General features: G+C 39.4%; 1 protein-coding gene across 1 annotated transcript in view; it reads left to right on the plus strand.

Moving 5' to 3' along the window:
- The window catches only part of PPP2CB (protein phosphatase 2 catalytic subunit beta), a 29691-nt gene that overhangs the window by 12578 nt on the left and 3642 nt on the right, over window positions 1–13471 (plus strand). Inside the window, exons 2-6 of the mRNA XM_028526925.2 lie at window positions 3464–3673; window positions 5346–5519; window positions 7457–7546; window positions 7659–7820; window positions 9714–9832. Of these exons, the coding sequence (XP_028382726.1) occupies window positions 3464–3673; window positions 5346–5519; window positions 7457–7546; window positions 7659–7820; window positions 9714–9832 (755 nt within the window). The remainder of the gene's footprint in view (window positions 1–3463; window positions 3674–5345; window positions 5520–7456; window positions 7547–7658; window positions 7821–9713; window positions 9833–13471) is intronic.

The raw sequence follows: 13471 nt of genomic DNA on the forward strand, positions 1-13471 counted from the left end.
TTTGTTTCCCTGGTTCCCTCTTTTCTCCCTCTTCCCGCTAGTTCAGGTCCACTCCGTGGAGAGAGAACTAGCACACATTTCCATATGTGCTCTCAACTTTCCATAACACAATATCCAGCTCTCAGCACCTGCTCAGGAAGCCAGGTCCCACATCCCACCTGTGGCATTCCATCCGTGTCTGGAAGTGGAGCAGCAGCTCAGCATAGCTAGAACCAGGGCCGAGCAGGTCCACAGCTTCAGCTTAGACTCCAGACAGCTCCGTGGCTGGGCAAGGGAACCATCCGTGATGACAGCAGAGCAGTTGGAGAGCGAGGCAGCTCCCTCAGAAAAAGAGGCGGTGAAGAGAGTCTGAGAAGGGTTTGCAAGGTTGTGTCCGGGTCTTAGAAATCAGGACACAGTCATAGTTCTTTATAAAAGCTTGGCAGAGGCGACATTACAAATTAGTGAGGAAAGGATGGCACTGTATAATAAATAATGCTGGGCCAGTTGGCTAATCATTAGTAATAAAATTAAAACGAATCCCTACATTATACCATACAACAAAAGATTGTATACCATACGATTACAGCTCTGGATTAAAGACTTGTAAAATGTGAAAGCAAAAACTTCTGAGATAAAAATACAGGAGTGCCTTTTTTACTTCTGCGTAGGATACAGTTTCTAAAACAAGACCCAAATAGCCCAGACCATAAAGGGAGAAGAGTGGTAAATTTGGCTATTTTAAAGTTTAGAAACAACAACAAAGCTTTAGTAGCACTAAGCAAAATGAAAACACCAGCCCCGGACTGTGAGAAGATACTTGAAATGCGTAAAACCAGTACAAGGTAAATATTTCTAATGCTAAAAATAAACAAAACTAGTACAAATCAATAGGGAACATATAAACAACCAAGTAGGAAAATCAGGCTAATTTTGTGGTACGTATTTCACACACACACACACAAATCCAATGACCAGTAAACATGACAAGCTGCATTTCAGAAAGCGTCAGAGGTGCAAATTAAAAGGTAACTGTTGTGCACTTGCTGATTGACAGGAATGGTAAAGTGAGTTGATGAAGATACAGAGAAATGGGAGCTTTATGTGCAGAGAAACTAAAAACCCATGCTCTTAAATGCTCTTCAGGTCATCAGACCCCCGGAGGAGCAGGGAAATGTCTGTCCCTAAAATCTCACCCTCCCACCAGCGGTAGCTGTCCGCTGGGCTCTGCTGTCGGCCTCATCTGAGGGTTCGCCTTTGGCTGCCCCGTGTCATTTTCGCTGCCATCACCGTCACGGTGAGGCTGTTTCTTACTAGTTTGTATTCTGTATTAGTCCCAGTTCTCACCTCTTGTCCATCCTGGTTTTCCATTGGTCACCTCTCACAGACCTGGGCGTGCGATAACTAGCGTACTAGAACTCTGTGCGTGAGAAGTGAAGGGACCCAGACTAAGGCCTGAAAGATTCTTTTGGGGGCCAATGGGAAGGTATATATACTTTCATCATACCTGTTTTATTACAGGCCTTCAGAGGCCTTTTTGTTTATTATTTTTATTATTTTCTTATGATTCTGGAATCTTTTTCCTATTAGGCAAAGTTGGTAAATAGATGAGGTGTAATGAACTTGAATTTAGTCTGTACATTTAATTTGTCTTGTTTATATAGAAACTCTATATAAACTCAGGGCCTTGTAAGGATATATTCTAACTTGCCCTGTTAAATGTGAAACAGTTGGAATAAAGAAGTTGGAATTTGGCTTATGAATTGGTGAAAGAATGTGTTTCTTTATAAAATTTGTGAGTTTTTCTTAACTTATGATTGTCTTTTTAAAAAACAGCTTTATTAAGCTGTAATTCCTACACCATACAATTCATCCATTTAGAATGTACAGTTCAGTGGCTTTTAGTACATTCACAGATGTGGATCCATTAGAACATTTTCATCACCCCCAGAAGAAGCCCTGTGTGTACGCTTAGCCATTAGGCCCCTCCCCCAGACTCCCCAGCCCTAGGCAGCCACCAGTCAGTCTACTTCCTATCCCTGTAAATTTGTCTGTTATGGACATTTACGGTAAATAGAGTCACACAATATATGACAATTTGTGACTGCCTCCTTTCACTTAATACAGTAGTCCCCACCAAATCCATGGTTTCACTTTCCACAAGTGGTTACCCAAGGTCAACCGTAGGCCAAAAATATTACATAGAAAAAATCCAGAAATAAATAATTCATAAGTTTTAAATTGTATGCCTTTCTGAGGAGCATGATGAAGTCCCTCGCTGTCCTGCTCTGTCCTTCCAGGATGTGACTCATCCCTTCGTCCAGCATCTCCATGCGACACACCCTCCTCTTGCGTGAGTTCCTTAGTAGCCATGGTGGCCATCAGATCCACTGCTAAGGTATCACAGTGCCTGTGTTCAAGCCACCCTACTGTACTTAATAATGTCCCCCAAGTGCAAGAGTAGTGATGCTGGCAACTCAGATATGCCAAGTAGAAGTCTTAAAGTGCTTCCTTCAAGGGAAAAGGTGAAAGTTCTCAATTTAATAAAGCACGGAAAAAAATCACATGCCAAGGTTGCAAAGGTCTGTGCTGAGAATGAATCTTCTATCCATAGAATTGTGAAAAAGGGAAAAGAAAGCCATGCTGGTTTTGGTGTCCCACCTCAGACTGCAAAAGTTACAGACACAGTGCGTGAAAAGGGCTTAGTTCAGAGGGATAAGATGTTAAATTTGTGCGTGGAAGATGTGAACAGAAAACGTGTTCCAGTGGATGACAACATGTGCCAGAAAGCTTTGAGCCCATGAGAAGACTCCAGGAAAGAGTCCCCTGGAATGACTGACCATATTAACTTTGTTATTACAGTATATTGTTATGATTGTTCTACTTTAATTGTGTGTGCAGGATTTGGTACCATTGCAGTTTCTGGCATCCATTGGGGTCTTGTGGGAGGCTAGTGTGTAATGTTTCCAACATTGTAGCGTGTATCAGTACTTCTTTTTTTTTTTTAATCACTGAATAGTAGTCCTTTTTATTCATCCACAAATTAATGGACATTTGAGTGTTTTCCACTTTTCAGCTGTTGTGAATAATGCTGTGCGAACATGTGTTAACATAACTTTTCATTTCTTTTAAGTATATATGTAAGAGTGGAATTGCGGGATCATACTGTAATTCTGCTTTTTAACTTGGTGAAGACCTGCCTGACTATTCCACGGTGGCGGCACCACCTCACGTCTCACCAGCAGAGCAGTGTGTGCTGGTCCAGGTTCTGCACAGCCTCACACACACTTGCTGTTGTCTGTCTTTCATTTAGCCATCCTGCTGGGGTGTAAAGTGGGCATCTCACTGTGGGGTTTTAGTTCTATGATTTTATAAGGCATGTTTTGGGCCCCCCCCCCCACATTTTATTTTAATACATAAGGAATGATGCTTTTAAGTTTGTGATAGAATCTTTTTTTAATTGTTGATATTCTTTTCCTGACAGGCTAAGGAAATTTTAACAAAAGAGTCAAATGTTCAAGAAGTTCGCTGTCCTGTTACCGTCTGTGGAGATGTTCACGGTCAATTCCACGATCTTATGGAACTCTTCAGAATTGGAGGGAAATCGCCAGATACCAACTACCTGTTCATGGGCGACTATGTAGACAGAGGTTACTATTCGGTGGAGACTGTGACTCTTCTCGTAGCGTTAAAGGTACGATTAATGAAATTCAGTTTTTTCAAGCTTTAAACCAGCAAAAGGCCAAAGTGGCGGTATTGCGTATTATCTGTTTTATTTAACAATTCATGCAGTTTATAACCCTTAAAATAATAGTTGGGTTTACACCTTTTAAAAGAGAGATGAGACTAGTACATTAAACCTTTCTGGTTACTCCTGGTAAATCCTTCTCTTGGGGAATCCGTAGCTGAAGTCTTGGGACCGTTTCTGACTTGGTCGCTCATCCTTCACGTTTAATCAATTAACAAGTCTTTTTTTTTTTTTTTTTTTTTTTGAAACAAGTCTTTTAAAATTCTTGCCTTGAGAAGTCTGTTATCCCTGTGTCTTGCTGTTTTTACTGTCTCCGCCCAGATTGTATGTTAGTATTCCAGCCTGGTTATTGCCATAGCAGTAATAGTAGTAACTAATATTTCTGCTGCCAAGATCTGACCCCTCCAAATTCTCCTTGCCCTTGCATATGCTGCCTGATTAAATCCCTTTAACACTTTCTTCTTGTCACCTCCCCGCTCCCACCCAAATTCTTCAGTGATATCACGTTGCCAGTAGAGTCAAGCTCAAAGCCCTCGCCTGGCCCTCTGGACTGCAGCCTGAATTAGCCTGCCAGTAGTTGGTAGCAAGTCAGATCGGAGTATTGCAGTGCTCAGTCTGTCTCCACCCAGTTTCTTCATGGGATCACTCTGTGAATCCTTACCCCTTATGCCAAGACTCAACTCCGGCTCTTCTTCCATGAGGTCTTCAACCGTTTTAGCCTTCCTCTTTTCCTTGAAATTACTCTGAAGAGTCTTGTCTCACCCCTTATTTATGTCACGTAGTGGTTTATTGCCTTCTGTTATCTAGTTCACATACCTCTTTAGTGAGATTAGTCCCTGAAGCGCTGACGTTCTGTACGGTGTTGTACTTGTGGAGACCTCACCTCATTGTAAGCCCTGAGTTTAAGCCTGGGCATATATCATGGGTGCTTAGTGAGTATGCATGCATAGAAGAAGTGTGTATTTGCAGCTTTTGGTTAATTTGGTTTACAGACTCCAATGCTTTTTGTAACTTACCAGGTATGTTCCTAACTAAATGGTATGCTTTAAAGTATGTCTCTATATTTTGTTATGGAAAAGAGATTAATATATTTGAAATCTTGCTTAGATTTGGCAAAGGCCTATTTTTATTGGCAAATACAATCTCTTCATGGAAAATAAAAGTTGAAAAGAGGGGGAGAAGTTAGTCTGTAGAGGAGTTTGTCTCTGTTCCAAATCTCTGACCTTCCCACAGCAGTAAGAAGTCACACTGTTCTGAGGAGAGTTAGAAGACTAGTGATAGTTTAAGGAGAAAGGTCTTTGAAAGAAAGAATCATGTACAACGTTTATTACGGTGATACACGTATCAGTTAATGAGGATTCCAAATAGTAATGAAGAAGTAATGTCTACCCAAAATATTTTGTCATAATTTAATCAATGGTTATGAATGAGAACATTTTTTACTCTGAAAAAGATTTAACATTTAACTTACTAGCAGACAAAAGAGTGATTTAAAGGGATGGGTCATAGGTTAATATATTTAACATGTCACTGGTAAAAATAATGGTTTACACCATGTTTTTTTTCTCTTTGTTTTGGTTTTGTTGCTTTTATGGTTTTTTTTTTGCTTTTCCTTTAGGTGCGTTATCCAGAACGCATTACAATATTGAGAGGAAACCACGAAAGCCGACAAATTACCCAAGTATATGGCTTCTATGATGAATGCCTACGAAAGTACGGAAATGCCAATGTCTGGAGATACTTTACAGATCTGTTTGATTATCTTCCACTTACAGCTTTAGTAGACGGACAGGTGTGTGTGTGTGTGTGCTCTTCTGGGGGGCTGGGGGTCGGGGCGGAATGAAAGGAGGAAAAGATTTTCTCCTAGTAGTTTGGGGTCTAGATTTATATGATGTGTTTTTCATCTCCTTGGCTTTTCTTTTGCAGGGAGGGGCAGCGTGGGCCTGGTTCTCTTATAAAGATTTTAGAGCAGGGACTTGCATAAGATTTATGCATATTGAGACCACGAAATTTTCATGTTATTAGATATGTGTTTAAACCTTTTGGCCAGATAATATGCCAGTATACTTTTTTATTACAATAAAATATGGTAAATGAATGATTAAGACCCTAACATGTAATACTAGTAAAGCAAAGCTGTTCTTTTAAACTGTCTTCACATATGGGGGTTTACTGTCCATCATTAAAAACTTTTTATTCCAATTTTCATGAAAATTGCAAGCAGTAATACTGTGTATTACACTTTTTTACTAAGAAATGAATGCTTTGTTTCTACCTACAAGTATTACAGACATACTGTAAAAAACTACATAAAAATAAAAACATTCAAAAGTACAAGAAAAAAATTATGTGTTTCCTGTTATCCCAGTTTATAGATGTAATCCCTGTGAGCTTGAACTGGCTTTAATATAAACATAAAACACACTGTATAACTACAGTTTTTAAACTGTAAAACCCCAGAGTTGTCGGGGTGTAGTAGATCCTCTCGGACTGCTGTGGGAATATAATTTGCTTAGGGCCTTTTCTGTGTGATCCTAACGGATCACGTGTTCCCAGCCGTGATTTTGGAGTGTGGTAATTAATTTAGAAGGACAGCCTTTTGCCTGCACTTGCTAAAATGAAAGAAAACAATGTGATATTTTTAAAATTTTGTTTGTTACCCCAAAACATTAATTGCAAAGAACATAAGCACCCCTGTGTTCATTGCAGCATTATTTACAATCACCAAGATATGAAAGCAGCCCAAGTGTCCATCAGTAGATGAGTGGATACAACAACTATAGGACATTTACACATTGGAATACTACTTTGCTATAAAAAAAAAACAAACAAGAAACTTTTATTTTTTACCCTTTGTGACAGCATGGATGGACCTAGAGGACATTATGCTAAATGAAATGAGCCAGTCAGAGAAAGACAAATACCTTATAATTTCACTTAATATGTGGAATCTAATGAACAAACTGAACTAACAAGCAAAATAGAGACAAATTCGTAAATGGAGAGCAGAAGTACTGCTAAGGCGGGGGAGGTTATGGGGTGAAGGGATTGCGGGAAAAGGAAGGAGGGTTACTATACTTATTAGCCAAGTATCAGAAACTGTCTTGTCAAAATCAGGAGAAAAATTCCCTGTAAAATTTGATTCCAAATCCTTAGAGGTTGGGCCTGGGAATAGATGTTTTACAAAAACGAAACAAAACACACAAAAACGCTAACTTGCATTATTTAGTTTTGTTTTGGAAATTCTAGCCAAGTATTCTGAGCAGTAAGAAGAATTAAAAGGTTTAAATACTGAAAAGAAGAGAAAACAAATATTTGCAAGCATGATTTTGCACTCAGAAAAATTAAAACAAACTGAAAAGTCACTGGCTCCAGGAATGGGGCTTGTGGGGTCTTTTTGGTGAGGGGGAAACTTGACACAGCAGCGACCACCGGACGAGTCGGAGATGGGCCACCAGGACCCAGGTCCCATCACCAGAGAAACGGACGAACGCTGTGTAAAACACTCGGAGTTTTAAAGAAAAAAGGACAAAAAGATACATTTAAATATTAACATCTCTCTCTGATGTGATTTTTGTTTTCTTTTTCATCATATCCTGTAAATTCTCCACAGTGAATATTTTTAAACTTTATTTTCAAAAGAGCTATTAGGATTAGCATTTATACTCATTACTTACTTTGCATTAATTTTTAGCAATTAACTGGTTTTCTTTTTAAATTCACAAACAGATATTCTGCCTCCACGGTGGCCTCTCTCCATCCATAGACACACTGGATCATATCAGAGCCCTGGACCGTTTACAGGAAGTTCCACACGAGGTAAACTTAGTTTAAGTTAGACAGAAAGAAATACAACCACGTTGCAGTGAAGCTTAATTAGTTCAACATGACTGCTAATAATTTATAACACAGACTTAATTTTCTTGACCAGGGCCCAATGTGTGATCTGTTATGGTCAGATCCAGACGATCGTGGCGGATGGGGAATTTCACCGCGCGGTGCTGGCTACACGTTTGGACAAGACATTTCCGAAACATTTAATCATGCCAATGGTCTCACACTGGTTTCTCGTGCGCACCAGCTTGTGATGGAGGTATGTGCTTTTCCTACAGGAGGGCGATCTTTATTTCAAATACGTACCTATGTCTGTAACAAGGCCTTCATGCCTTAGAATAGCAGAAACAGTCCTCAGCGTTGTCTAAGTGGAAGGAGAAAGAACGTGGCTGGCCTTTGTAAGCAGCGAAAATAGTAGTTTGCTATAGCAAAATTATAACTCTCTTTTGAAGTTAATTTAGACTTAGAGAAAAGATGCAAAAACAACACCGAATAATTCCTTTATATCCTGAAGTCAGATTCCTCAAATATAAATATTTAAATACATGCTTTGTCATTTCTCTTTCTTTGTTCCTCCCCCTTCCCTTACACACATTACTTTCTTTTCTACTGTTTGAATGTGAGTTGCAGATACGACGCTCTTTTACCCCCAGATTTACACATGTATTTTGTAAAAGTAAGGACTTTTCTCTTATATAACCACACTATACTTATGACAGTCATTAAATTTACATTGATGTAGTACTATTATCTAACCTAGACACTGTGTTCAAATTTTAATTGTATCACTAATGGCTTTTATGGCAATATGTAATTGAATATATGTCTGTATAATCTAATCCAGGATCGTGCTGCAGGTGGTCTCCTTTGATGTGGAAATAATTCCTCAGATTTTCTTTGTTTTACATAATCTTGACATTTTTTGAAAAGTACAAGCAATTTTATCCTGTATAAATGTTTTCATTTGTGATTTGACTGACACTTCCTTACTGCTTTAGATTCAGGGCGTGTTTTGGTGGGTAAACCACGTAATGATACTGTGTCCTTCTCTGAGCATCACGTCCGAGGTCCTGAAATGTGTTTATCCCACAGCTGGTGGTGTTAACCTGGGCCACTTAGTTCTAAGTTGATGCCTGCCAGATTTTTCTACTGTGATGTTACTGTGTTGTAGATACTACAGGAAAATAAATAGAATATAACCCTTCCAAACCAATAGGAAGTAGCTTCAAAATGTAAGAGGATACTTTACAAAGCCAATAAAGGCAAGAGGAGGAGGGAGAACATAATAAAGAACATAAATTTTTATAAAGATAATAAATCTAATTATATCAGTAAACAATAAATGGATGAAAATTTTTATTTCTGTAAAAGATGAGGCTCAAATTGGATAAACAATAAAAATTCAGGTGCTGTGTGGGATTTATATGGAACGTGATGACACCACACCCTGGAAGTAAGGGATGGAAAATGGTGTGCTGGCGTATCATTTAGATAAATGGTCAAAGCACAGTTAATAATATGAATCAGAACGGGCTCTCAACAAAAGATATAATTAGAAGTAAAAAGAGGTCACTACTAGAGAAAACTGGCCTGTATTTACCTAATAATAGATTCAAAATGCGTAAAGCAAAAATGGACACAACTTACAAGGAATCTCCCACCCTGGCCCAGTCACCCAGTTGGTTCGAATGTCGTCAGGATTCGCTGAGGTTGCCACTTCAGCATCCAGTTAGGACACATGCAGGAAGCTACTGATGAGTGCTTAAAAGGTGGAAAAACAAGTCAGTGTTTCCCGTTCTCTGTCTCTCCCCGCCCTTTCCTTTCTCCTGCCCCCCTTCTCCTCTCTAAAAATGGGTTTAAAAAAGAAAGAAAATCTGCCCTAACAGTGGGAGGAATTGAGTACAGATCCTAGCTGAGATGGCAGCCATACGTTAAGCCAAAACAAGGCCTGTGCTGAGCTCCGTGTAACAACAAAACCTTGCGCCCGACAGCGGGGCGTTCCGTGCAGGTGCACAAACTAGTGATGGACACTGTGTAAGGTAACTTCGAAGACTGTGTTTCCACGGAACGTGTTTGCAGCGTGTAAGTTTACATTTATCTTTGTCGAGATTACAGCTTTATAGTGATGGTAGTTGTCTTTTGAATGCTGCAGGGCTATAACTGGTGCCACGATCGGAATGTGGTCACCATTTTCAGTGCACCCAATTACTGCTATCGTTGTGGGAACCAGGCTGCCATCATGGAATTGGATGATACTCTGAAATACTCCTTGTAAGTAACTCTAAATTTCAGTTGTTACGTGATCACTTTTAAAAGGAAAATTTAAAATATAGATGATTAAAACAAGAGGTAGAGGATTTCTGCTTCTGGAATAATGGAGGGAGAAATGTGGTAAACTCACTCCCCAATGGAAATAACTGCTTAACTGGAAAAACTTATTTTGAACAAGTATTTCAGATTTTTTAGAAATTGTTTTAAGTATGTACTGCAAATAGAGAAACACTTATTCTAGGAAATCTATTAAATCTCAGTAGTAACAGCCAGAGTTTGTGGAATTTGAGCCACAGTGGACTCCCTGCCCCTAGTTCTTGATCCCTCATGTGGGAACTACGCTGGGCACACCACTGTGCGTGGGTGTGGACCGGAAGAGGGGAGCTCTGCCCTTTCCCTAGCTCCCAGTCTTACCCCCGGGGGGCCACAGGCCAGCAGAGCACACCTACCCCGCCTGGGTCACAGAAGCTGTGTTCCTGGTGGGTGCCGTCAGGCAGGCTGGGGTTCCCTTCCCCTGTCTCGCTCCCGAGGTGGAAGCTCTCCTCCCAGTGTGCGTGGCGGAGTGAGAATGCTGGGTCCTCAGTGTTCTTTTCCTTCTCCTGCTCAGAGAACAGGGTGGGTGTCACCAGGAAGTGGTGAAATGGGGGTGTGTCATGTAGAGCATGGTGACTAATTAACACTGTGCCATATATTTGAAAGTTGCTAAGAGAATAGATCCTAAAAGTTCTCACCACAAGATAAAAACTTTGTAACTATGTGTGGTGATGGATGCTAACCAGACACGTTGTGGTGCGTGTTTCTCGAAGTGTACATATACATTTATGGAAGCATATGTGTACACCTGAGAATGATATGTTAGTTACATCTCAAAAAAATAAAATACAACAAGGCGGGTGGAGGCAGAAACAGCTCCAAAGCAGCAGCATAGAAGTTCGGGGTGAGAGGCAGAACAAAACGTTCCTCAGCTCTGGCTGGGAGGACTGATCTTACCTGGAACAGAGGGTAGGGAATCCCAGGCCCAAACATTCTGTTGAAAACAATGAGCATCATGGTAGAAACCAGTTACAAGGGCTCGCATCACTCTCCTGACACGATACTAGCAGCATCAAGCGAAGGAGCAGAGCAAGGAGAAGTTTAACGGGAAAATAATGAAGGACAAATGAACAGAGCCTCAAAAACGTGGGACATCTTCAAGTGTACAGAAGTTCCATAAGGAGGAGAGGGGAGGGAAAGGGGGACAGAAAGAATATTTGAAGAAATACGGCTGAAAACTTCATAAATTTGATGATAAACATTAATTTGCACATCCAAGAAACTCAACTCTAACTTGGATAAATTCAAAGAAATCCATACCCAGCGTGTCATAGTTAAAATGCCAAAAGTCTAAAAGAAAGAATCTTAGGAAGCAGTAAGAGAAAAATGACTTATGAAGGGGAACCTGAATAGGATAATCAGCTGACAGTCTCATCAGAAAGGCAAGGGGACAATATATTCATTCAAAGTGCTGAAAATAAAAGACTCAGCCAAGATCGTATATCCAGCAAAACTTCAAAATGAATGCAAAAGAAAAATGTTCCCAGATAAGCAAAATTGAGAAAATTAAATACCAGCAGACATGCCTAAAGGTTCTACTTCAGGCTGAAAGCCAAGACACCAGAAAGTAAATCACATGCACGCGTGTGCCCACAGTGGCTGTTGCAGAAGTGCAGTTGCAGCTTTCTGAGCCGATTTAAAAACCAGTCGCATCACACAGTGTGGGTATATTTGTAGTGCAGTTGAGTTTACGGGAAATGTCTGCAAATGTAGTGTATTTGACAGGAACCGGACAGAGGAGATGGGTGGGAATAAAGCTTACTGAAGTAAAAAGGTAACACTAGATGGAAACTTGAATCTTAAGGAAGAACATGAAGAAAATAAAAATGAGGTTAGTATGACAAAATCTATAAATATGTACTTGCTCTCCTTTCTCAGCTTGTTTAAGGTCATCAGATTATGTAAAACTACAAGTATTTTGGGGGTTTGTAATGTATGTACATATACTGTGTATATAACATCAACAGCAAAAAAGGGAGGGCAATGGAAAAGAGTTCTATATACTACATAGGAGTAAGTTTCTGTAATGCACTAGAATTAAGTCAGTATAAATCTGAAGTAGAATTTCATGTTAAGTTGTGTACTGTGATTCTAGAGCAACCACTAATAATTTAAGAAAAGTAATTGTAAAGTTGTTAAAGGAATGTAAATGGTAAACTAGAAAATATTCTTTTATTTAAAAAGAAAGCAGTTAAAGCAGGAACCAGGAGCTAAAGAAGACACATTTTTTGAAAGATATAAATTCAGTCATAGCAATAACTCTAAATGTGAGCAATTTAAGCAGTGCAAACAAAAGGCAGATATTACTAGTTTTTTTTAAGATACAGTGTCTGGATGTCTACATGAAACATAATTTACATTCAAAAGTATAGATAGGTTAAAAGTAAAATGGTAGAAAAAGGTAACACCATGCAAATAGCACCCACGAGAACAGTGGACTGGATAAAATAATCAGGCAAAACAGATTTCAAAATAAAAAGTTGTTACTAGAGCCCTGGCTGGTGTGGCTCAGTGGATTGAGTGCTGGCCTGCGAACCAAAGGGTCACGTTCCCAGTCAGGGCACATACCTGGGTTCCAGGCCAGGTCCCTAGTAGGAAGCATGTGAGAGGCAACTACACACTGATGTTTCTCTCCCTCTCTTTTCTCTTTCCCTTCCCTCTAAAAATAAATAAAATCTTTTAAAAAATTGTTACTAGACATAAAGCATATTTCATAATGATAAAAGACTCACACCACCAGGACGAGAGACCAACTATAAAGCATGCACTGAACAACAGAGCCCTAGAGTATATGGAGCAGAAATTAAAAGAATTGAAGAAGGACCTAGACAATTTACCAATAATTGTTGGAGACTTGATTATACCACTTTCATGAATAAAACTAGGCAGAAGATCAGCAAAGAAATAGACTTGAGAAACACTGTACACTGACTATACCTAATGCCCACAGAACACTCCCCCTAACGGCAGCAGAATGCAGTCTTCTCAAATGCATATGGAACGTTCTCCAAGATTGATTGTGTGCTAGGCTATAAACCAAGCCTCGGTGTAAGAAGACTGGAATCAACATACAAAGTCTGTTCTCCAAACACAATGCAGTGAAATTAGAAATAACAGAAGGAAAACTGGAAAGTTTATAACATGTGAAAGTTAGCATACTCCTAAATAACCTATGGTTCAAAGAAGAAATCACAAGGGAAATTACAAAATACTTTGAGGAAAAATGACGGTGAAAATAGAATGTACCAAAACTTAGGGGATAACTGTGAGAACTGTTCGTAGGAAAATTTATAGCTGTAAATGCCTATATTAAAAATCAAGAAAGATCTCAAATCAGAAACCTAACTTTATACATTAAGGAACCAGAAAAAGAAAAGCAAACTAAACCCAGTGCAAGGAAAGTTCAGGGTGAAAATAAAATGAAACAGTAGAAAAACAACAGAGAAAATCAACAAAGCCAAAAGGTGATTATTTTTAACAAAAACATTAACTTTTTTCCAATGAAAAAACTGGGCTGGCCAAGAAAAGAAGAGAGAAGACACATTA

Source organism: Phyllostomus discolor, chromosome 11 (assembly GCF_004126475.2).
Source record: "Phyllostomus discolor isolate MPI-MPIP mPhyDis1 chromosome 11, mPhyDis1.pri.v3, whole genome shotgun sequence".
Classification (NCBI taxonomy): domain Eukaryota; kingdom Metazoa; phylum Chordata; class Mammalia; order Chiroptera; family Phyllostomidae; genus Phyllostomus; species Phyllostomus discolor.